The 26203-nt window shown below is 43.5% G+C and overlaps 1 protein-coding gene across 1 annotated transcript; it reads right to left on the bottom strand.

Moving 5' to 3' along the window:
- Positions 1–11883: 11883 nt before the first annotated feature.
- Positions 11884–25992, bottom strand: LOC129835076 (somatostatin receptor type 1-like). Its single transcript, XM_055900441.1, has 2 exons — positions 25479–25992; positions 11884–14874 (listed from the first exon to the last, which is right to left on the bottom strand). The coding sequence occupies exon 2, from the start codon at positions 13727–13729 to the stop codon at positions 12614–12616; it is 1116 nt and encodes a 371-aa protein (XP_055756416.1). The 5' UTR covers positions 13730–14874; positions 25479–25992; the 3' UTR covers positions 11884–12613.
- Positions 25993–26203: the final 211 nt, after the last annotated feature.

Below are 26203 nucleotides of genomic sequence, written 5' to 3'. Positions count from 1 at the left end.
GCTGTTTAGCCACCAGTGACGGAGTCGACAAGCCAGTGACGGAGTCGACAACAGACACTAAGTTGACGAAATGCCATGTGTCTACTTGTATCAGTGCATTCGTAACAACCTAATCATTACGAAACTTCTATTGAATCAAATAAGTCTCACGTAGCAAATGATCGATTGCATTCAACACTCTCTCATTGACCTCCATCAAAGAGGAAGAGGTGAAGCGAGAGAGATAACTGGGCCCAAGTTCTGTCTTCTCCAGCAGGTGGCATTTAAAATAAATGAATTTGCTCACCAAGCAAGGAGTTTTTATATGGAAGTCAAATTTGGTTAACAACACATCTAATGGTTTATTTGCCTATTGTGTCTTATTTGATCGAATATAAGACACTTTATATCTGAGTTGTGCCTGTTGTTCACACTCGTATCTGCCCTGTCGTTGGGTAGAATGGTCCCACCTGATCTTGCCACCTCCGGATTGCCTTCAATTTTTTAAAGACGTTTATTTTTATTGTTAGAGAGCCCACTCGAGTATCTGGTCAATATAATGGATAATCTGTGCCTCCATACAAAAATTCCTCACTTCGTGGGCTTACTTTTTCATGGACACATTTTGGGCTTCACCTCTTCTTCTCTGACTACATGTTATGAGGGCACAGTGAGGGGTCCTTATGGTATAGCTGACCCTGCTCATTCCTGATTCATTTAGGATTTTTGACAAATCTGACAGAGTTGACCAAATCTCCGCACACATCTTTTAGGAATCACAGTTTTGAGATAAATATTCTTTAAAGTCACAGAGAGCTATTGCAAGAAACTACATGAGATCATGTTTAATATCCATTATTGACCGATTTTAGAATGTTTTTTTTTTTTATCAATTGGGATCCTTTGCTCTGGACAAGGGCATTTCCAGGCTTAGAGCCCACATGGAAATGAATCATATTGAAAGTATTTAGAAAATTCCAAAAACAAATATTTATAAAAATTCCACATTAAGCTCAAATAATGCAACAATTTAAAAAATAATAACTATAGAAATGACGTTTCCCTGCCGGACAAGGATTATCCGGACTTTCAAGAATCCCTGAAATGTATTATACCAAGAATAGTTTCACCAACAGTGGAAATGGCTTTTCTATTCACTGTACCTCATTAAATTCATATTTTCTAAAGTTTTTAATTTATTTTATGTAACCTTTACTTAACCAGGAAAATACCCTTTTTTCGAGGGGGACTTAGCAAGAGGTCAGCAGGAAGTAGTCAACATGAACACATAACACAAGAGCAAAATACAATATTAAAATCAATTACAATGGTAAATTAAATGTTCTTCTATAAGTGCTTTAAACTCAGGCAGCGACACACTCTCTTCCAGTTTTAAAGTATTTTGTTGTTTGCTTTCAAGACCAAAAACCATTATAGGAGAAGGATTGTTTCCCCATTGTAGTCCTTGCCCTAGGAACTGAGAATGAGAGCCCTGACTGAGAGTGGAAGCTGTAGGATTGTAATGTTGTTGTTAGTGAGCAGGAAAGATATGTAGGGAGTAGGCCAAGCACTGCCTTGTACACAAATACAGTATGTACCAGTGCTTACGCCTTCTGGTATGGAGGGAGGACCACTTCACCATGTTCTAATGTTCACAGCAGGTATTCCCCCAGGGGTACGCTCAATGCCGTCAGGGGTACGCCAAATAAAAATTTGATTTTTTTTACATTTTCAAACAGTCCATTTATATTTTCCAACGGGGCTATACATTTGGGTGAGGTTTTTTCTCGCCTGAGTAGCCTTGTTTCACTGCCAAAAATAAAATTCAACCACCTAGTGTTCAGAGAAATAACAACACAATGTCAAATACCGGAAGCCTAGTCAAATAATTAACATCCAATCACATTAACCGTTACTCTCTCGCGGGAATTCCACTGACGGTCCGTATGTAGCCAAACGTTGCTGCTGCTCATTCTGTTTGCTCGGAAATGGATAAATGGTTAAAAAAAGTAAGGCCCGCGTCCATAGAGACACATACCAGCTCTACTGGTATTACTGCTACTAACAGCAGTACTATACCTGCACATGTCGACGAAAGAAGTTGTTCTGCTTCAACAAGCACATCCAATGCTAGCATCAGTAATTCTACATTTGTTGTTAGCCCAGCTAGCATGGACACTGACAGTTGTGAATCTGATGCAGCCAAAGAGCTACTGCCCCCTTACCCGGTAAAGCACCGAACAACAGACAGGGACGTTGGACCATCCAAGAGGCGCAAATATGATGAGAATTACATCGATTTGGGGAGTGGTGCCTTTTCTCAGCCACAGTGTGTTATATGTGCATAAGTACTCTCACAACACGATGAAACCTTCACTCTTGCTCAAACATTTAGAAACAAAACATGCCAATTAAAAAAAACAAGGCACGCAAGTTTTTTGTTGTTGCGAGAATTAAGACAACTTTTGTGTAGTAAGATGTATAAAAGCAACAGATACCATAAATAAGAAAGGTCTAGAAGTATCTTATATGGTGAGCTACCGAGTGGCTGGGACAGGCACGCCCCATACTATGTGGAGAACTTAATTTTTCCTGCTGCCGCAGATATGGCTGGGACAATGCTGGGGGAAAAGGCCCAAAAAAAACTATACAGACAATGTCTTCATCAAGCAACACAGTTTCACGATGCATCAGTGACATGGCAGGAGATGTTTTGAAACAATTACCGCTTCGCATGCAAGCCAGTGAATTCTATGCGTTACAGCTGGATGAGTCAACAGACGTTGCGGGCCTGGCACAGCTCCTGGTATATGTCCTTTACGTTTATGGGGGTCAATTAAGGAAGACATCATCTTCTGCAAACCACTGGAAACCAAGATCACAAGAGAAGATCTTTTTTAAGTACTGGACAGCTTTGTGACATCAAATGGACTTTGGTGGTCAAGATGTGTTGGTGTCTGTACTGATGGCGCAAGCATACACCGAGAGGCTCTTGCTGCCAAAAGAATGCCTTGACAGCTTGAAAGACGTTTTGGACACTACAGTGAAAATGGTTAACTTTGTTAAAGCAAGGCCCCTGAACCCCTGAATTTTCTGCACTATGCAATGATATGGGCAGCGACCATGTAATGCTTTTACAACATACAGAAGTGCGCTGGTTATCAAGGGGCAACGTATTAACCCGTTTTTTTTTAAATTGAGAGACGAGCTTAAAGGTTTCTTTTACTGACCATGATTTTCACTTGCCTGACCGCTTTCATGATGATGAGTTTCTCTCACGACTGGACTATCTGGGTGATGTTTCTTCTCACCTGAATGATCTGAATCTAGGATTACTAGGACTCCGCAACTATATTCAATGTGCGGGACACAATTGAAGCTACGATTAAGAAGTTGGAGCTCTTCTCTGTCTGCATTAGCAAGGACAACACACAGGTCTTTCCATCATTGTATGATTTTTTTGTGTGCAAATGAGTTCAAGCTTACGGACAATGTCAAATGTGATATAGCGAAGCACCTGAGTGAGTTGGTTGCGCAATTAAGCAGGTACTTTCCTGAAACGGGTGACACAAACAACTGGATTCGTTATCTCTTTCATGCCCTGTCTCCAGTCCACTTACCGATATCTGAACAAGAGAGCCACATCGAAATTGCAACAAGCGGTTCTGTGAAAAGTGAATTTAATCAGAAGCCACTGCCAGATTTCTGGATTGGGCTGCGCTCAGAGTATCTGCCTTGGCAAATCGCGCTGTTAAGACGCTGATGCCCTTTGCAACCACGTACCTATGTGAGAGTGGATTCTCGGCCCTCACCAGCATGAAAACTAAATACAGGCACAGACTATGGGTGGAAAAAGACTGAGACGCTTTCCAATACATCCAACATTGCAGTTATGTGCATCCTTTCAAGCACACCCTTCTCATTAACCTGTGGTGAGTTATTCACAATTTTTGATGAAAAAATAAGGTTTCATACATAAGATGGCTAAATAAAGAGCAAAATTATTGATTACTATTATATTAATATTTGTGCCCTGGTCCTATAAGAGCTATTTGTCACTTCCCACGAGCTGGGTTGTGACAAAAACTCACACTCATTCTTATGTTTACTAAATGTATCGTATAGTGTGTGGCAGGCTTACAATGATGGCAAAAAACAACATTTGAGAGTGCCCTGACCCTGGTGCTAGAGGGGATACGGAGCTGGAGGTTGAATGTCTGAAGGGGTACGGGACTTAAAAAAGTTTGGAAACCACTAGTTCACAGTGATGGGTGAGTGGTCTTGCATTAGTTACGAACCTAAGCATTCCATGATACACCACATCCAGCACCTTAAGGGCAACTAAGGGCACTGGCATAGGCTCACATGTAAATAATGTCACCATAATCCAACGCAGATAAAAATGTGCCTTGCACAAGATCCTTCCTGACTGACCTAAAAAAATATATATATATATTAAAAAAATAAACTTCAGTTTCTTTGTCAAGTTTTCATCTCACCAGATGAAAGCCTTCTCAACTTTAGAAGCACAGAAGTAGACAGTTGTGTCATCAGCATTTAGGTGGAGTTTTGCAGAGTTCATACTTTCATCAAAATCATTAATATACAGTAAAAAGGACTGTCCCTAAAATGGGACTCCTTTCATGAGCAAATCAAAAGTGATTTCATGCCCTCCTGTACCACACACTGGGTTCTGTCAGAGAGGTAGTTTTGGAACCAATCCAACACTCCAGCACCAAAACCAATTTTTTCTAATCTATGCAGTAACAGGGCATGGTCAACAGTGCTGAAAGCTTTCAATAAATCAGTCAAATTGGCCCTGGTGTGTTAGCCTGCAGCACTTAAAGTCAGTACAGGGAAGATTCTCACTGCCTCCCTTGCATTTAGGCCTTTTCTGCTGACTGTGTTTGTTGGACTAATTCTCACCACTAAAATGGCTGCCTTACAAACCACCAAAGAACATCACTGTTTCAGACTAAAGGCCGTGGTTAAAGTGGATGATGGTAAGACGGTTAGTCCATTGCGGTAGAACATGGCCCCCATACTGACTTTGCACCCCCTAACCTGTCTCTGTCTAACCCCCGCTCTGTCTGTGTGTACGCAATGGAGGCTTTATTCACCAGTAGCACCATGGTAAAGACAGGGACTTGTTTAAGTGCGTCATACCGGCTGTATTTCTGTATTTTGAAAGTTATATATCTTGAAAACTTGATTGCTGACATGCAATACATTTTGGGACTATATCAACAATGGACAAAATAAACAAATACAAAAAGAGTTGGGTGGAATTTTCCTTTAATTCCCTCATAATTACACCACCTTCATGTGTGAGGAAACCATAAATAAGGTCTAGCGAACCTGCCGTTTACAAGTGGAAAAAGCATCTACTTTCTTTTTTTCGAGAGAAATAACAGCATTCTCCATGCAATGTAATTTATAAATTGATGAGAGCTATTTTATTAAGCGCTAGGTAAATTAGTAATCCGTTGAGAAGCCTCTTGGACCTAGACTTGGTGCTCCGGTACCTCTTGCCGTGCGGTAGCAGAGAGAACAGTCTATGACTAGGGTGGCTGGAGTCTTTGACAATTTTTAGGGCCTTCCTCTGACACCACCTGGTATAGAGGTACTGGGTGGCAGGAAGCTTGGCCCCAGTGATGTACTGGGCCGTATGCACTACCCTCTGTAGTGCCTTGTGGTCGGAGGCCGAGCAGTTGCCATACCAGGCAGTGATGCAACCAGTCAGGATGCTCTCGATGGTGCAGCTGTAGAACCTTTTGAGGATCTGAGGACCCATGCCAAATCTTTTCAGTCTTCTGAGGAGGAATAGGTTTTGTTGTGCCCTCTCACGACTGTCTTGGTGTGCTTGGACCATGATAGTTTGTTGGTGATGTGGACACCAAGGAACTTATCGGGAGCCACCGTCAGTAATACCCATATCCATTTGTAAAACCGTCACTTTATTTTTGTATTTTGTATTTTTTATTTCACCTATATTTAACCAGGTAGGCCAGTTGAGAACAAGTTCTCATTTACAACTGCGACCTGGCCAAGATAAAGCAAAGCAGTGCGACACAAACAACAACACAGAGTTACACATGGAATAAAACGTACAGTCAATAACACAATAGAAAAAATGTATATACAGTGTGTGTGAATGAGGTAAGATTAGGGAGGTAAGGGAATAAATAGGCCGTAGTGGCGAAGTAATTACAATTTAGCAATTAAACACAGGAGTGATAGATGTGCAGAAGATGAATGTGCAAGTAGAGATACTTGGGTGCAAAGGAGCAAAAAAAATTTATAACAATATTGGGATGAGGAAGTTGGATGGGTTATTTACAGATGGGCTATGTACAGGTGCAATGATCTGTGAGCTTCTCTGGTAGCTGATGATTAAAGTTAGCGAGGGAGATATGAGTCTCCAGCTTCAGTGATTTTTGCAATTCGTTCCAGTCATTGGCAGCAGAGAACTGGAAGGAAAGGTGGTCAAAAGAGGAATTGGCTTTGGCGGTGACCAGTGAAATATACCTGCTGGAACGCGTGCTATGGGTGGGTGCTGCTATGGTGACCAGTGAGCTGAGATAAGGTGGGGCTTTACCTAGCAATGACTTATAGATGACCTGGAACCAGTGGGTTTGGCGACGAATATGAAGCGAGGGCCAGCCAACGAGAGCATACAGGCCGCAGTGGTGGGTAGTATATGGGGCTTTGGTGACAAAACGGATGGCACTGTGATAGACTGCATTAAATTTGCTGAGTAGAGTGTTGGAGGCTATTTTGTAAATGACATCGCTGAAGTCAAGGATCGGTAGGATAGTCAGTTTTACGAGGGTATGTTTGGCAGCATGAGTGAAGGATGCTTTGTTGTGAAATAGGAAGCCGATTCTAGACCTAATTTTGGATTGGAGATTTTTTTTAAATGTTTTTATTTCACCTTTATTTAACCAGGTAGGCTAGTTGAGAACAAGTTCTCATTTGCAACTGCGACTTGGCCAAGATAAAGCATAGCAATTCGACACATACAATAACACAGAGTTACACATGGAATAAACAAAACATACAGTCAATAATACAGTAGAAAAAAGAAAACAAAAAGTATATATACAGTGAGTGCAAATGATGTAAGATAAGGGAGTTAAGGCAGTAAATAGGCCATGGTGGTGAAGTAATTACAATATAGCAATTAAACACTGGAATGGTAGATATGCAGAAGATGAATGTGCAAGTAGAGATACTGGAGTGAAAAGGAGCAAGATAAATAAATAAAGCATGGGGAAGAGGTAGATAGATGGGCTGTTTACAGATGGGCTATGTACAGGTGCAGTGATCTGTGAGATGCTCTGACAGCTGGTGCTTAAAGCTAGTGAGGGAGATATGAGTCTCATAGATGCCTAATGTGAGTTTGGAAGGAGAGTTTACCAGACACCTAGGTATTTGTAGTTGTCCACATATTCTAAGTCAGAACCGGGCAGGTGCGGGCAGCGATCGGTTGAAGAGCATGCATTTAGTTGTACTTGCATTTTAGAGCAGTTGGAGGCCACGGAAGGAGAGTTGTATGGCATTGAAGCTCGTCTGGAGGTTAGTTAACACAGTGTCCAAAGAAGGGCCAGAAGTATACAGAATGGCGTCGTCTGCGTAGAGGTGGATCAGAGAATCACCAGCAAGAGCGACATCATTGATGTATACAGAGAAAAGAGTCGGACCGAGAATTGAACCCTGTGGCACCCCCATAGAGACTGCCAGAGCTCCAGACAACAGGTCCTCCGATTTGACACACTGAACTCTATCTGAGAAGTAGTTGGCGAACCAGGTGAGACAGTCATTTGAGAAACCAAGGCTGTTGAGTCTGCCAATAAGAATGTGGTGATTGACAGAGTCGAAAGCCTTGGCCAGGTCGATGAAGACGTATTCATATACGGCTGCACAGTATTGTCCTTGAGCGTGGCTGAGGTGCCCCCATGACCAGCTCGGAAACCAGATTGCATAGGGGAGAAGGTACGGTGGGATTCGAAATGGTCGGTGATCTGTTTGTTAACTTTGCTTTTGAAGACCTTAGAAAGGCAGGGTAGGATAGATATAGGTCTGTAACAGTTTGGGTCTAGGGTGTCTCCCCCTTTGAAGAGGGGGATGACCGCGGCAGCTTTCCAATCTTTGGGGATCTCAGATGACACAAAAGAGAGGTTGAACAGGCTAGTAATAGGGGTTGCAACAATTGCAGCAGTTAAGTTTAGAAAGAGAGGGTCCAGATTGTCTAGCCCAGCTGATTTGTAAAGATCCAGATTTTGCAACTCTTTCAGAACATCAGCTATCTAAATTTGGGTGAAATAGGTATTGTAGCCCAAGGAGTGACTGATGGACCTCTTCAGCTAGCCGGGAGATGGGCCTAGCACAAGGCTAGTTCCAGGCTAACTGGTGCTTGCTTTGGGACAGAGACGTTAGCCAGGAGAAGCCACTCGGATAGCAGCTAGCTAGCTGCGATGATCCAGGTGAAAGGTTCAGAGCTTGCGGTAGGAATCAGGAGATGGAGATTTGGTGGAGATAAAGCAGTCCGATATGCTCTGGGTTGAATCACGCTGTGCAGACTGGCAGGAGTTAACCGCGCTAAGGTTAGCTGATGACCGCTAGCAGTGGCTGACTGACTGCTAGCTTGTAGCTAGTTAGCTGGCTAGCTTCTGTTGGTAGTTCCGGTTTGTGTTAATGGACAGTCCAGCAGGCATCAGCTGTTTAGCCGAGTGAACATAGGGTCCAATGAGCAGCACTAGATGAAACAGGGAACAGTTTGGTAGTCATTTACTACGTTGAGCGAGCGGGAGACACGGCGTTCAGGGAGATAGCAGGCCGGGGCTAGCAAATGGATCATCACCAAACATCCACGACGCATAGGCCGGTTGAGAGCACATTGGCCGAGTTACGTCAGAAGACCAGCAGACCAGTGTTAGCTTCCTTCAATTTGCAGCCTACATTTTTGCATCATTCCATTCAGTTTACCTTTCTTTCCTCTGTCACGTCCCTTTGTAGTTTTTCCTGACGGTCACTAGAATTAGTGGATCAACGTTGTGCAATAATTTGGGACATATAGTAATTTGGGACATTTATTTGAATCATTATGGAACTCAGCCAACATGTAGCAGTTTAAACCTGTAGCCTAGCGCATGGTCATACAACTTGTCATTTGTGCAAGGCTCTGGCAGTGCACCTCCTTGCACAAAGGCGGAGGTAGCGGTCCTGCTGCTGGGTTGTTGCCCTCCTACGGCCTCCTCCACGTCTCCTGATGTACTGGCCTGTCTCCTGGTAGCGCCTCCATGCTCTGGACACTACGCTGACAGACACAGCAAACACAGTTTTTCCACAGCTCGCATTGATGTGCCATCCTGGATGAACTGCACTACATGAGCCACTTGTGTGGGTTGTAGACTCCGTCTCATGCTACCACTAGAGTGAGAGCACCGCCAGGATTCAAAAGTGACCAAAACATCAGCCAGGAAGCATAGGAACTGAGAAGTGGTCTGTGGTCACCACCTGCAGAATCACTCCTTTTTTGGGGGTGTCTTGCTAATTGCCTATAATTTCCACCTTTTGTCTATTCCATTTGCACAACAGCATGTGAAATGTATTGTCAATCAGTGTTGCTTCCTAAGTGGACAGTTTGATTTCACAGAAGTGTGATTGACTTGGAGTTACATTGTGTTGTTTAAGTGTTCCCTTTATTTTTTTGAGCAGTGTTTTTAGATGGATTTCTTTCATCGAGGCCTATATTCTGAATCATTCTCTCCATACATTCCAGTCTTGAATCGGGGCCTTACTGTAGTTCAATAACCAAAATAGATTTTTTTTATTGTCTATGTGCCATTTCATAGCTGACACCCCATTCTTTTTGCAGACACCTTTGAATCTTAATTCAGAGCAGATATTTACAGTTCTTGGAAAACGTGGTCACATAAAACATTTAGGGAGATTTTACCGTAATTCCATTACCAAAGTTTACATCAGCACAGTTCTTCCGCTGAATTCATTTTTGTAAATTATTCAGTGGAAATTGTAAAAAAAGAAACATGTTTTTTTGTTTAACTTTGAAATCCATATTTTATGTTTGGCATACATTTTAAAGTGAAAAAAACTGACTCAAAACGTATTTCCGTTTCCTTCCGTTACCGTTGAATTGCCCATATTTATTTTAAACCCATAGAGTTTTCTGAAAGACTCAAAATGACTCAAATTTGAAAAGAATTCAAAAACAAAATCAAGGATGCTGATAATCCTAAAGTTGCTTTGATAAAACGACCCTTTTTTAATTGAATTGAGACACGCGGTTCTTATGTGGTCTACTTTACATTCTATTAGACAGTGTGTCTCTATTTCCATTGTCTACAACACGGAAACTGTAAGAGCAGCCAGAGAGCACTCCGAACATGACATGTGCATTTGATTCGTTTTTTTCCTGCAAGCGGCAATTTGTTACTCTGCTCGTTGTTATTCACTTTTATTGTAGACCAGTGTCTAACATATGGTACGCTGCCATAAAACTAGCACGTGGACCATGCTTGGTCTCCCTCTCATACATGGCGTAGACCTGAAGTAGTCGTTAACGATCATTTAATGTAATAGCTCTAGGTCAAGTTATGACTTAACGACCAGAAGTTTTTCCTAGTCAGGTCACATGGCTTGGAAAAACTACAGGCCCTAGTCATAATTCATCATGTGGATCCAATATTACACAGGGGTTTTGACTAGGGCCAGGAGTTTTTTCTGGTCAAATGATCAGGAAAAACTCCTGGCCCTAGTCAAAACCCCTGTGTAATATTGTCAAAAACGTGACGCAGAGCATTTTGTAGGGTCTTATTATGACCGAACACACAGATGAAGAGTCGCTGCGGTGCTGGTCCAAAACACTGAGGCACTTTATTTACAGTCGTTCCAAATAAAGCTGCTCTCATTGAATCAAAGCTGCTCTCATTGAATCAAAGCTGCTCTCAGTGAATTTAAAGTGTGTGTGTGTGCTCATTTTTATTTAACCTTTATTTAACTAGGCAAGTCAACATAAGAACTAAATCTTATTTAGAATGACGGCCTACCAAAATGCGTGAGGACGTGAGGACGAGGCTCTGCTCTGCTGTCATGGCTAAACTAGATTAGTTACAGTGATGTTACCTGTTGGAGGGAGGAGATAGCGTTAACGTGGAGTTTCTGATTGGTTTCTGACTGCTTCCTGATTGGCCAGGTCCACCTGTGGTCCGTACCTCGCAGGGTTAATAGCCAGACACAGTCTCATTAATTCATTGTGCCATCTCCACGGCGATATTGTTCCATAAGCGATGTGAGGCAAATCGATTGGACAGATAATATGGAATCGTTTAAGCCTCAAGACTGTTATCCATTATAATCATAGAACAGTCTGTGACAACAGGCGTTGCATGCCTTCATTTGCCCCTGTGGCCAATTCAGTATTCACAATCACTGTATAATGTGGAACAGGGGTTTTTCACTTCTTTCTACCCCATACCTGTATTGTGTCAGTAGGCATGTTATCTTGCTGCTGAGCTGTGGGCGACACCATCTGTGAGTGTCTGTCAGAGGCAGTGTGTGTGTGTGTGTGTGTGTGTGTGTGTGTGTGTGTGTGTGTGTGTGTGTGTGTGTGTGTGTGTGTGTGTGTGTGTGTGTGTGTGTGTGTGTGTGTGTGTGTGTGTGTGTGTGTGTGTGTGTGTGTGTGTGTGTGTGTGTGTGTGTGTCAGAGGAGCGTTCTGCATCACGAAGCCCATGTGGAAAATGATCACAACTGCTTTCTAAGCTGACTGACTGCAGTTCCTTTCGAAAAAATGTGGAGAGTATTTTTTTTCTGTGCTACTGGCAGAGTTTGAATGTCAAAACCATCAGTGAACCGTTCTTTTCCAAACATGATCACCACACTTCCAAATTAAACATTTATTTCAGCTCGGCTATTTACAGTTGTCCCTTTGGGCTGCTTGTCTGAATGTGTTTGAGCAAGTGAAAGCAACAAAGAGAACACAGCAGGACTCAACAGAGACATTGGGCATTAATGCTTTACAACCCCTATGATTCAGACTTGACCTCTGTGGCAAATGAATGATTCTGCCAATTATCCAATTATTGCCCATGTACTTAAGCATAGGCAGTTTCGGCTGATCATCCAACCCCAAATAAATAAATACATACTTACATATATAGCATATACAGTACAATAAATAGGTTTACAGACAGAAGGACAAAGGTCAAACAAACACATGTGCTCTAAACTCCAGGTAAAAGACCAAGTCAAAATGATAAACTTGTCATAGCTGCACCACCTCAGTATGAGAAACATCACTTGACTTGGCTTGTAGTCAGTCATCCATCACACTGACATCTAACATCTCTATTTTGTGCATACATTCTCCTGTGCTACGCAGTTAAATAATGCTCTTTATCCAGTGGGAAAAACAAAGCCCATATAATTGTCACACTTCAGAGCAGCAGACAGTATGTGAACATCTACTTTATTTTCAAAATACATGTGTCGTCCTAATCAACCACTGGCCTCACTCCTTGTTCATGTGTGGTGTTATTCGTTGCCATACGTTGCTATCCTATCATTCACCGTGTGGCATTGTATTTTATCATCTACAACTATTGGTTCCAGTCACAGTGTAGTAGTGCGCGACGTGCATGTCCCATTCCGGAACACCATATCAGATGCCAGACATTCCTTAGGGAAGTCTTTTTGTCCATTGGTGGCCTGTCTCTTCAGAGCTACGGCACGGTAGTCCACCTGTTCTCCGTCCAGCCCAGACTCCAACCAACGGAAACACACAATCCTCTGGAACGACCGCCGGAAATTATCGGACACGAAGCCGTAGAGGATGGGGTTGGCGCCGCTGTTGGCGTAACTCAGGATGACAAAGAGCTGGGTGACCATGGCGTCCGGGGGGCGGTGGAACACGCTGACCAGCTGGACGATGTAGAAGGGCATCCAGCAGAGCACGAAGACCGCCACAATGCACAACACCATCCGCGTGATCTTTTTCTCTGAGCGCCTTCGCTGCAGCCAACCGGCTTTGAGCCCGACTGCACGCATGCGCGCCACCATCAGGCAGTAGCAGAGGCAGATAGCACCTACAGGAAGCAGGAAGCCGAGCAGGAAGGTGTACACCACGAACGCCACTGACCATGCAGCCTCAGGCCACAGGAAGTTGCAGTCCACGCCGCCGTCCTGCGCCGGGACCGTGTCAGCAAAGATGATGATGGGGAGGATGACGAGGAGCGAGAGGCCCCACACGCAGACGTTGACCACCTTTGCCACGGTGGGACGGCGATAGCGGGCAGCCTTGATAGGGTGAACCACGGCCACATATCGATCCACGCTCAACACCGTCAGACAGAAGATAGATGTAAACATGTTGATGCCGTCCACGCTCAACACCAGACGGCACATGAGCGAGCCAAATGGCCAATGACGTACAGCCGCTGATGTCGCCAAGAACGGAACACTCAACATAAACAGTTCATCTGCAATTGCCAGATTTAATATATAAATATTGGTGGCGGTTTTCATCTTGGCGTATTTGAGGATGACATAGATGACCATGGCGTTGCCTGTAAGACCCACACAGCAGACCAGTGCGTAGATGGAGGGGATGATGATCTTACTGGCATCAAGTTCCTGGTCGTAGTCCTCATAGTCTAGACTGGAGTTGTAGGGTAGGCCGGTGGGGTATTCTGGGTAGTCACCGGTCCGGTTGGAGGCCATGTTTTCCATTTTACCTCAGTTTTTTACTCTCCTAGGCCCCTTGGAACTAAGATGTGACTTCGTGTGTATGTTTTCCTATTCAGTCCAGTCTGCCATACCTACTGATGCGAGTCTCTCAGTCCCATTATAGAGTATAGTACTCTTCTCAATGCTCTTAGCTGGCTCTCTGTTAACACCAACGTTTAGTGTAATGTATCATGGATCTCTGTTAAACTCCTTTCATAATTGGTTCAAAAAGAATGGATAGAGCAGAATTCTTCTCACGATGGAAGCCTAAAGTTCACTTCTGCTTTTTGCTGATTTTCTGGTGTTAATCGCTAAAGTGTCGTTGACTTCCGTTACATTCCTTTGACAAACGGGTCAAAAAAGGAGTGATGAAGGAGCAGTGGGAGCATGAGACATCCTCATTTTTGTAGAGGTGCAGCTCTGAAGAGACAGGAGAGAATGTAATGTCTGTAAAGTGTTGTTCTCCAAGCTCACGGTCCACGTGCAACATAGAGGGGGTTAACCTAAAAAAAAACAGAGTCCTTGAGTCTCTCAGTTCTCATGTTGCTCTGTTTCTCATGGATTTCTCATTATAAAGCCCAGCCTTGGTAGTTTTTACTCTCCACTGACTGAAGATATTGAAGCAATTTGTGTCCTCAGGCTGAAACGCCCTCATCCACGGGTGAAGTCTTGGCAGCCAAATGTGTAACATTCCATATTCATTCACAAATAAACTCACATCTTATTACCCATCTGTTTGCAGGTGGTTCTTTTTATTCAATTTAAATCAGGGCGAGGTTTCTGGGTCTCGTTCAAACACAAGGAACCTCGCCAAGGGAGAACATTCATTTTTCTTGATTGGAACGTCCTATTGGAAGGAATTGGACCTGGAGTGGTTGGGAGTTGCCCTGTTCTGTCTGGCTTATCCCAGTTGGTCGAATGGCATACTCATCAGGAGTGGTCTTTGGTAAGAAGGGGTGTGGGGAATTCGACACTTTCACCATTCCATGTTTCTGTTTCCGTGGCGATAGAGGGGCGCGGGTTCTCACGGGCGGTCATTCAGTCGCTACACCCCGGCTGGACAAGTACATGACAATTCCTGGCTTTGATATGAGCTCTTCCCCGGGATACGTTACACTCCCATTTTCTTTGAGTTGGCTCCAGGATGCCTGTAAGAAAACACAAAAGAGCAATCACTCGTTTATTCTCTGAAGGAACTCCAAACAAAACATCAGAAGAGCTCTGGCTCTAAGAACTCTTTCCATAAGAGGCAGCTATCACATGTCAATAGCAATTAATGGCATTGTTTGTTCTTTTCATGTTTCGCTTGCAGTTTGGGATTATTTTAAAGACAAGTCTATTCCTTCGATAGCGTATGATTAAATACGGAGGCGTTGCGGTCTCTGTGCACCTGAACGGAACATACGCTAGGATTCCATTTCGCCTCCGTATTCCCCAGATGTCACGCCGACATGACATTCAAAAAATTCCCTGTTGTGTTTGTACAAAATGAAAAGTGAGGGGAAAATACATCTGTCACATGTATCGCCTGGCTTGTTAGTATGTGAGTGCGTGAGTGAACCTATGCAAGGCCACTGCTCTCCTCGTCCAATTACAGGCGAATGCGAGAGAACAGAGAGACACCTTTGACACTTGTTTACTTTCTTACAATGAGCAAACATCGAAGGAAAAAAGAAAGGCGAAAACAAAACAGTTGAGATGTTCACGGCTGTCTAAACAAGAAAAGAAGAAAAATATAGGAATATGGACTGAACAAACACCCTCTCTGCCTCCTTCCCTCTCCGTCCTCCTTTCCATCCCTCTCCTCCACTCTCCAACCAACAGAACATCAAAAACGGGTCCAGTCTTTTGGAAGCAGGAAGCTAATTGCGTTCGTGGCTGGAATATGAAATGCTGTTTGAATGCCAGTTTTCCTCTATTACTGTAGTAAGGGGAGGGGGCAATCATGGTTCATCTAAAAGTCGACTTATTCTACTCACTGTGAGTAGAATAAATAATATAGTAGTAGAATAATAATAATAATAAGATATAATAGTAGAATGAATAAATATAGATAAATATGCCATTTAGTAGACACAGAATACCACAGAATACCGAAAGTAAAGCGGTGAGATTGCACAACACTACGAAATGTGTAAACAATGTGTCTGATATGTCAAGGAGCGTGAACCGCATGGATATTGTGATTGTGTCACCTGTTGCGGCTTTAAAGCCGAAGCTAAACATGAAACACACTGAGTATACAAAACAATAGGAACACATGCTCTTTCCATGTCAGACTGACCAGGTGAATCCAGGTGAAAGCTATGATCCCTTATTGATGTCAATCGGTGTAGATGAAGGGGAGGAGACAGGTTAAAGAAGGATTTTTAAGCCTTGATACAATTGAGACATGGATTGTGTAAGATTTAAGTGCTTTTGAACGGGGTATGGTAGTAGGTGCCAGGCGCATCGGTTTGTGTCAAGAACTGTAACGCTGCTGGGTTTTTCGCTCTCAACAGTGTATCAAGAATGGTCCACCAAACGACATCCAAAGTAAGGGGTGCAACTCAATATTAGGAAGGTGTGCCTAATATTTGGTATACTCACTGTACATCTGCTGTGTGTGTGTGTGTGTGAGACTGTGCGTGACACTGCGTTTTCTATATGGGAGTGTCTGATGTGTGCGTGTGTGTGTGTGTGTGTGTGTGTGTGTGTGTGTGTGTGTGTGAGTGTGTGTGTGTGTGTGTGTACAGGTGTCTACCCATTTATGACTGTCTAGTGTCTGTGTGAGTGGCAGGGAGAGAAGGAACAGTACAGATAAGAAGAGAGCATAAACACTGAGGCTTGTTATATTGCTGATCTCTATCACCAACTGTCTCAAATAATTTATTGTTTCTTTTAGTGTCACCTTCTTCCCTTCCATGTTGCCTGAGTCATGGTGCCAATTTGTCACCAGTGATGATATCTACTCAATGTGGTGCTAGACTGTCGAGAACGCTTAACAGGGTTGAGCTGAAGGTATAGGGGGAAGTTGCCCCTAGACTGATTTCAAATTAGTACGTCATTTTTTATCTAATAGTTAAGGTTAGGATTTGGGGAGGGCAATCTGATATTGTACCCACAGCGGAGAGGTAGAACATGATCCACTGTCTGGGAGGAAGCGTAGATATAGGTTAACTAGAACAGCACGTGAAATAATTCAGATCTTGGATTAGCAATAGAGGCTCTACTCTCTTAGAAAAAAGGGTTACGAAGGGTTCTGCGGCTGTCCTCATAGGAGAACCCATTTTCGGTTCCAGATAGAACCCTTTTTTGGTTTCAGGTAGAACTATTTTGGGTTCCATGTAGAACCCTGTGTGTAAAAGGATTCTACCTGGAACCAAAAGAGTTTTACCTGGATCAAAAAGGGGTTCTTCAAACGGTTCTCCTATGGGGACAGCTGATGAACCCTTTTTGGTTCCAGATAGCACCAGAGTGTATGTAGCACCAGAGTGTATTTTTTCTAAGGGTGTATGTAGGGCTTTGAAGGGGAAGACTGACGTCAAGCGCTCAAAATCGAAGAGAGTTTTTATGCCAAGCTTGTTCTCTGAACACTCAGCAAGACAGATGTTGATGAACGTAGGAGAGGAGAGAGTGAGGGGAGACAGACAGCTGGAGAAGAGAGGATAAGAAGCCTACGTCGAGCAATGATAGAAGACAGAGAGAGAGAGAGAGAGAGAGAGAGAGAGAGAGAGAGAGAGAGAGAGAGAGAGAGAGAGAGAGAGAGAGAGAGAGAGAGAATGAGAGAAAGAGAGCAAGAAAGTAACAGCATCAGATCCCAGCTGGACAATATCTCACATGCTGTAGAACCCAAAGGGAATTAAACCCAGCTCTGAGACACGATAGTAGAGGGCCACAGTTAGACAAGGGCTTCAACACTGTTACTGATGACAAATAGAACTCAGAGGCTCTCACACTACACTGGGGTCGACACAAAGTCATACATCTACTACCTTATCACTGCTACCCTCATGCAGGATACATTGCAACCATTGCATATATGAATTTCTCCCCTGCTGTTTCTCTCACTCTCTCTCTCTCTATCTCTCTCTCTCTCTCTCTCTCTCTCTCTCTCTCTCTCTCTCTTTGCCTTGCTCACCCCTTACTATTTATTTCTCCATCACTCCTCTCTCACCTCATCTCTCTTCCCCTGCTATTCCATCTGTCTCCCTGTTCCTCTATTTCTCCAACACTCAATTTCTCTCCCTGTTTCCTTTGTCTCGTTCTTTCCCTTCTCTCTCTCTCTCTCTCTCTCTCTCTCTGTGTGCATCAAAGCAGAGCGACGCTGCTCCTGAAATTGGAAGTTCAATCCACCTTGACTCACAAGAGACAGGCAGTAGAATCACTCAGTAGCACTGTTCTCTGATTGTGTGTCCACCGGAGTGTGCTAAAATGACGTCACCTTTGAAGTTGACAGCAATGTAATGGTGTTTTATGTTCCCAAATGGACATTGTATTATCATAAACTATCCGATAGGCGGTGTAGGATTTGGTAATGGCTAACTGGTCAAGGCTCAGCACGGATTATACAAACATACCAACACCGTCAAATGTCCATGTTGATCTTTCACTGAGCAGTACATCGTTAGTTATGTCTATAGTGCTTTTGAAATGCTAAATGAGTTGTGCAACCATCATGGAACACAAACACACACGCACACCGCTTCATTACCATACCTCTATAGCAGCTCTAAAGGCTTATTTCCTTTCGCGTCCTGCATAATTCTATTTGCTTTGGAAAATGAATGCTACAGAAGTTCATATCTCCTGCTTTAATGATTTTCCCCCCCGTCTCATTTTTTTCTCGTACTGCTTCTAGCCACATCATGGTAATACGTACGAAATTGCTCCTTCATAAATGTTCCCCCGTATTTTGTTATAATCAGGCGGGCAGATTACAAAGTAGTGGGAAAACGAACTGTGGGGAGAAAATAACTACACTGCTCAAAAAAATAAAGGGAACACTTAAACAACACAATGTAACTCCAAGTCAATCACACTTCTGTGAAATCAAACTGTCCACTTAGGAAGCAACACTGATTGACAATACATTTCACATGCTGTTGTGCAAATGGAATAGACAAAAGGTGGAAATTATAGGCAATTAGCAAGACACCCCCAATAAAGGAGTGATTCTGCAGGTAGTGATCACAGACCACTTCTCAGTTCCTATGCTTCCTGGCTGATGTTTTGGTCACTTTTGAATGCTGGCGGTGCTCTCACTCTCGTGGTAGCATGAGACGGAGTCTACAACCCACACAAGTGGCTCAGGTAGTGCAGTTCATCCAGGATGGCACATCAATGCGAGCTGTGGCAAAAAGGTTTGCTGTGTCTGTCAGCGTAGTGTCCAGAGCATGGAGGCGCTACCAGGAGACAGGCCAGTACATCAGGAGACGTGGAGGAGGCCGTAGGAGGGCAACAACCCAGCAGCAGGACCGCTACCTCCGCCTTTGTGCAAGGAGGTGCACTGCCAGCGCCCTGCAAAATGACCTCCAGCAGGCCACAAATGTGCATGTGTCTGCTCAAACGGTCAGAAACAGACTCCATGAGGGTGGTATGAGGGCCCGATGTCCACAGGTGGGGGTTGTGCTTACAGCCCAACACCGTGCAGGAGGTTTAGCATTTGCCAGAGAACACCAAGATTGGCAAATTCGCCACTGGCGCCCTGTGCTCTTCACAGATGAAAGCAGGTTCACACTGAGCACATGAGCACATGTGACAGACGTGAAAGAGTCTGGAGACGCCGTGGAGAACGTTCTGCTGCCTGCAACATCCTCCAGCATGACCGGTTTGGCGATGGGTCAGTCATGGTGTGGGGTGGCATTTCTTTGTGAGGCCGCACAGCCCTCCATGTGCTCGCCAGAGGTAACCTGACTGCCAATAGGTACCGAGATGAGATCCTCAGACCCCTTGTGAGACCATATGCTGACACATGCACATTTGTGGCCTGCTGGAGGTCATTTTGCAGGGCTCTGGCAGTGCACCTCCTTGCACAAAGGCGGAGGTAGCGGTCCTGCTGCTGGGTTGTTGCCCTCCTACGGCCTCCTCCACGTCTCCTGATGTACTGGCCTGTCTCCTGGTAGCGCCTCCATGCTCTGGACACTACGCTGACAGACACAGCAAACCTTTTTTGCCACAGCTCGCATTGATGTGCCATCCTGGATGAACTGCACTACCTGAGCCACTTGTGTGGGTTGTAGACTCCGTCTCATGCTACCACTAGAGTGAGAGCACCGCCAGCATTCAAAAGTGACCAAAACATCAGCCAGGAAGCATAGGAACTGAGAAGTGGTCTGTGGTCACCACCTGCAGAATCACTCCTTTATTGGGGGTGTCTTGCTAATTGCCTATAATTTCCACCTTTTGTCTATTCCATTTGCACAACAGCATGTGAAATTTATTGTCAATCAGTGTTGCTTCCTAAGTGGACAGTTTGATTTCACAGAAGTGTGATTGACTTGGAGTTACATTGTGTTGTTTAAGTGTTCCCTTTATTTTTTTGAGCAGTGTATATAAAAGGGACCTTCATTTGTACACGCTGCATGGTTCCACTGGCTTAAGGTACTCTGTGAGCCTAGGGCCTTTTCTCATCTCATATACAATATCTGCATTTCACAACACAAAAAAAGTGCTGTGATTCAACATAGAAAAAAAGCTCAGCCTCCTGAGTGGCGCAGTGGTCTAAGGCTAGCTGTGCCACTAGAGATTCTGGGTTCGAGTCGGGTCGGGTGCAGTGCACGCTGACACGGTCGCCAGGTGTATGGTGTTTCCCCCCGAATCCGTACAGGAGTTGCAGCGATGAGACAAGACTGTAACTACCAATTGGATACAATGAAAATGGGGAGGAAAAAAAGGGTAAAAAAAATAAAATAATATAATAATAATAATAATATTATATACTAAATAAAAGCTTAGTCAAGCCACTGGCGTAACGCAGTTTCTCTGGACCCCCGCAAGGTCGTAGTTCATCTCCCCCCGCTAAAGATGATAATCTGTTTGCATCTGCCAATTTATTGTCTGTCCAGTATCCAGACGACTTGTCCCCAGAGCCTCCTATACAGTTCATCTCTTTCTGTAATATGTTGATGCCGCCAATTAAGGAGAATGTTAAGAAGATGTTGCAGAACTGTTGTATTTGAATCTCTTCTGTCCAGCCTCCCTGATGTTGCTGCGGCAATCAAGCTGTTCTTACCATCAATGTAACTGCCGCTTCTGAGGAGAGATTGTTTTCTGAACTAAAACTCGTAAAGAATGACCTATTTAAGCATTGGGCTCTCGGTCCGATGTGCACTTCTGAACACCTGAGTAAACTCCACTCACTGCACTGGCGCCGGCGTAGCCTTGACCACCACATTTGTTCACCGATATCCCCTTATATATATTCAATCAGTTTTTTGTTTAAATCATCATTTCAAGGCCTGAGGCACTTTTTCAGTCACATTCCCGAAGTCCACCAAAAAAAACATTTACTTGTACAAAAGGTTTATGAATGACTTTTTAGAGGGTTACTGTGTCCGGTACTCTCTCTACAGTGTTTGTAGGAAGTGGAATCGATGTAAACACTATCCTCTGATGTCTTTACAGAGCAATCAGAAAGAGAGAAATATGTGGCGTGTGAAAGCCTCTCTGACATTGTATTACTTCATAAAAGTCTGTTTGCGCGCGCGCGCGTGTGTGTGTGTGTGTGTGTGTGTGTGTGTGTGTGTGTGTGTGTGTGTGCGTTTAGAAGTGCATGTCTCTGCACGTGCATGCATCCTTTGTGCTGCTGGTTGGCTATCAGGGTCTTGACAAGGAAATTGCATTCTCTCCTTCATCCCGCCGGCGAATGACAAGCGCTAAGAAAACAATGAAAGAGAGCCGGAGAGCACACGTTGTCCTCCACCCTGTTACACATGCTTTTATTCTAATAGGCTGGTGACAGTCGAAGTCTTGAATGGAGACAGACAAACAACATGAGACATAGTCTTTGAAGTGAAACCGGTCTCTCTCACAGTGAACTATTGGCTTAATCCTATTATCTTAACTATCATTGTTCTTATTGGTCTGAAGCACATCCCCATCCACGGGGAAGAGTTGTCACATGACATGCAGGTAGGTGGTTCATTTGCAAGACTCAACGTGTATAAACGCAAAGTATATTTTTCAATGCATTATTTTGTGGTATTAATCATTGCTATAGTGTAATTGAAATATAACTAAATTCTTGATTGATTTGTGAGAAATGTGGTGGACAATTTTGGCAAAATCTTGGACCACCAAGATCAATTCCAATCCTTTGCTGTCTTCAATTGCATTACATACTGAAATTACTTTGAAATCCTTTTGGGCTGTACATTTTCCAGTACAGGATTTTCTGATTCCATAATCATATTAGTCAGAAGATAAGTTATCTAGATGTTGTCCCGACTTACGCCGAAGTCGGCTCCTCGCCTTGTTCGGGCGGCGTTCGGCGCTCGACGTCACTGGCTTTCTAGCCATCGCCGCTCCATTTTTCATGTATCCATTTGTTTTGTCTTGTTCCCTGCACACCTGGTTTTCATTCCCCAATCAATTCATATGTATTTATTCATCTGTTCCCCATCATGTCTTTGTGTAGGATTGTTTGTGTTATGTGTATTTTGATATTGTGGATATTGTTACTCGCATTACTGTTTGTCTATGTTCTGTGTTTTGGGCACATTTTATTGTTATTTTGTGCTGTCACTGACCGGAATAAAAAGTGCGCCTGTTCACTACACTGCTCTCCTGCACCTGACTTTGCCTCCGATACACACTCCTAACAGATGTGCTGTAGAATGAATGAAATGCCCCTTAATTCATTTCATATTTTGGTGCAGCGGCAACTTCATTTGATGTCAAACATGACATTTAACCTTTGCTAACCAACTACATATTATGTACTGTAGTTAGGCAAATAGAGAAGCTATATACCGTCAAGATGATGGTCTGAGAAAGGTACCTTCAAGATAGATGTAGCTATACAGGTCTCTGATCAGAGCATTTCATAACTGCGTAAATAAAGTAAAAAAATATTTCAAAAAATATTTCAAAAAACAAACACTATATGCAGGTCTCACTCACTCGTTTTAAAGTAATATCTATGTCCACGACACCATGGATTTTTCTAGGACACTGTCAGAAGTAAGATACTTGTAGCTTGAGTCTGTCATGCTGTTTGAGCTGCTGTCTATCTACAATGTCCTGTACACCGTTATCCAGTCATGCTCTTCACTCCACAGCCTGGATGTCTTCCACAGACCTATATATTACTGTCACTGATTCAGCTCCTCACTGACGACACTCGCACCATATCAAACTACCCACACAGTATCAAATACCACAGACTTCCGTAGACTCACTCTAATGTCACAGAGCTCAAACTCAGTATCGTACACTGTAGAGTCACTGTCATGTCACAGAAACCCAACTCAACACAAGCAGCCATACGTTACAAACTACAGTTCTGTCGTAAACCAATTCCAATTTCCATGGACACTGAATCAGACATAATAACATAGACATTATTATTATAGACATAGACGCTGACAGTAAATCATCAGTAGCCATATTGTTTCATGTTTACAGACCACAAACTCACTATCACTTACCACAGGTATACATCATCAGTCTCATAATCATATTACACAGTCCATGGACCATAACTTCCCCATTTCCAGGCTCACTATCAGACCCCATGCAGGTTCAGTCTTAGCCTCGGGAACTGCGTCCGCAATCATTAGTGTAATCAACCACCCACAGAGCTACTATAGGCTACCTAATGTCTGCGTGATCATACGCTATGATGTGGACAGTCCCTTTTGGATTGTGCCTGCTAGTGTCCATCAAATCAAGGATGTGCCTACGGAAATAAGTAACCGCCACCATGTGATACAATGGGGACCACTCCTCTGTTGTTGAGTGAGCTAGTATTACACCATCTAATCAATCAATAATTGTGAGGCATCAATTGACCAATTATCTTAAAATAGTACATTTCTGGTTCAGTTGAAAAGGGGCATTTAAGCAGCCTAAAGAGCGTACGTCCAAATGAAAGGATCCACTTAGCTGTGAGTAAATTAAAATAGTGCATAGTATATGAGGAATGAGAATACAGAAGTATTCAACGAAAGAGACGCATAGAGTATTTTTAATCTCTCTCTCTCTCTCTCTCTCTCTCTCTCTCTCTCTCTCTCTCTCTCTCTCTCTCTCTCTCTCTCTCTCTCATCCCTTTTTGTTGAAAGCATCCCTCTGACGTTGTGTAGATTGTCCAGAATCACTTGAAGTCACAGGATTTTGAGTAATTCATTATTCAAATAAATAAACAATTTGCTCTTTGGCCCAACTAGCATCAAAGCAGGGACACGATAACATGAAGGGACCACTCCATATGTGAAATAGGCATGACCACTTCTCTGTCAACAGTCTTCTGATTGGTTGAGCGACTGATTCGGTTCCCGTGTCTGGGTAATGCAGCAGCACTAGCCCTGACCAGTCACATGTGATGATTTATCATGATGTCATGTGCATCGGAGAGGCTGACGACATGTCATCATTTATGGATTTATTTGATTGATCGATCATGGATTTTTTTTTTCAGATGAGAATAGCATAAGCTATGAATTTTCAGTTTTTCTGAGAATGTTTGTCTGTGTTATGAAATGTTTATTGTAGGGACAAGAACATGGGGGGGATTGTTCTCATTACCTAATTATTTCAGTCCTAATGAACAAACCCAATGACCATCATTTGCATTTAGTTTGTCTGTGCAGGTGTTACTGTCAGCATCGTCAACAACATTGTCGTCAACTGGAATAATCATATCTTAAACTGTATTGACAGCTACAGCAAAGTGAATGAACTGGTTCCTTTTGTCTGGTGTAACTAGATCAGAGTGGGAAATTAACTTTTTGTTCCACCAGCCGCAGGGGCTCGTGAATGCCCAAATTGGACCAGTCACTACAAAGTTTAACCAGACATATTTTTCCCCTTAAAAAAAATCTATCATTAAGATAAATCACAGAAAACGCATGCTCATGCTTTGTAATATTAAAACAACGTTAATTGAGTGGTTTGGAAATTGAATGAAAGTGATTTCAAAGAAGAACACAGAATATGACAGACAGACAGTAGTGGAAATCATAGTGTGTTCTATACCTTTTCCAGCGGGCAAGGTCATGGTATGACATAGTATGACATGACAGCTCGGTGTTCGCATCGCTTGCAGGTTTGTGTTTGCACAGGGACATGTTAATGCATGCATCTGCCTCTTATATGCCGACTATCATTGCATCATATTGACAGTTCTCTGTCTAATTCTGCTAAACCGTACAGAAAACATCTTACAATTGTTGACTGTTCAAGCATCATAGTAATAAAAGTACCAAATCGCATTTAAATCCTCCCTCCAGACATTGACAATGATTTATACCTGCGGATTTATACCATTTATGCCTGCCGATTACATGCATCCTTCATCCTTATCTTGTCCTGATCTTGTCCTGATCGTTCCAGTTTTCACTTGTAAGATCTGATCAAAAATAGTTCACAGTGCGTGTTTTAATAATCTACACCTGTCAACAAATGTCGGCACAATCAGAATGAGGACAAGATCAGAACAAAAGGTGCATGTCAGAACCAGGTATAAACGTGGCTATAGTCGATATACATAATGTAACTGCAATATACTGTACTTCTAGTATTTGCCTGGAAGCATAAGAGAAGAGAGACTCACCGTATCCAGGTAGCTGAACACTGTCAGAGTCCCATCCCAGTCATCCTGCTCAAGACACTGATGGAGATTGAGAGGGAAAACAGAAAGAGAAAAAAACTCCTCTGCTCCGTTCTCTTGTTCTCACTCTCCAGTGATGGATAAGAAGATGGAAGACCTGTGGAGAACTGTGTCTTCACTCTCACTCAGTCCATTATCCTCTATCCTCAGTCGCTGTTTCTGTCTCCAGCGCTCTCCCCTCTCTCTCGTTTTCTCTCTGTGGATCTCGTAGCTTACGCACTAACACGCTCTACTCTCTGTCTCTGTCTCTCTCTCTCTCTGTCTCTTACCATCCCCCAAGTCTCTACACCCTTATCCCTGTCGCTCTTTCCCACACACAATCGTTTATGTGTCGGGGGGCTAGGGTCAGTCTGTTATGGTGTAATTCTCTTATACGGTGTCCTGTGTGAATTTAAGTATGCTCTCTCTAATTATTTTTCTCTCCCTCTCCCTCCCGGAGGACCTGAGCCCTGGGACCATGCCTCAGGACTACCTGGCCTGAAGACTCCTTGCTGTCCCCAGTCCACCTGGTTGTGCTGCTGCTCCTGTTTCAACTGTTCTGCCCGCGGCGATGAAACCCCAACCTGTTCACCGGACGTGCAACCTTGTCTCGGACTTGCTGTTTTCGACTCTCTCTCTCTACCACACCTGCTGTCTCGAACTCTGAATGCTCGGCTATGAAAAGCCAA

Source organism: Salvelinus fontinalis, chromosome 36 (genome assembly GCF_029448725.1).
Source record: "Salvelinus fontinalis isolate EN_2023a chromosome 36, ASM2944872v1, whole genome shotgun sequence".
NCBI classification, from domain to species: domain Eukaryota; kingdom Metazoa; phylum Chordata; class Actinopteri; order Salmoniformes; family Salmonidae; genus Salvelinus; species Salvelinus fontinalis.
Note: the sequence above shows the minus strand (reverse complement) of the source record. Positions and strands in the feature narration are given on the sequence as shown.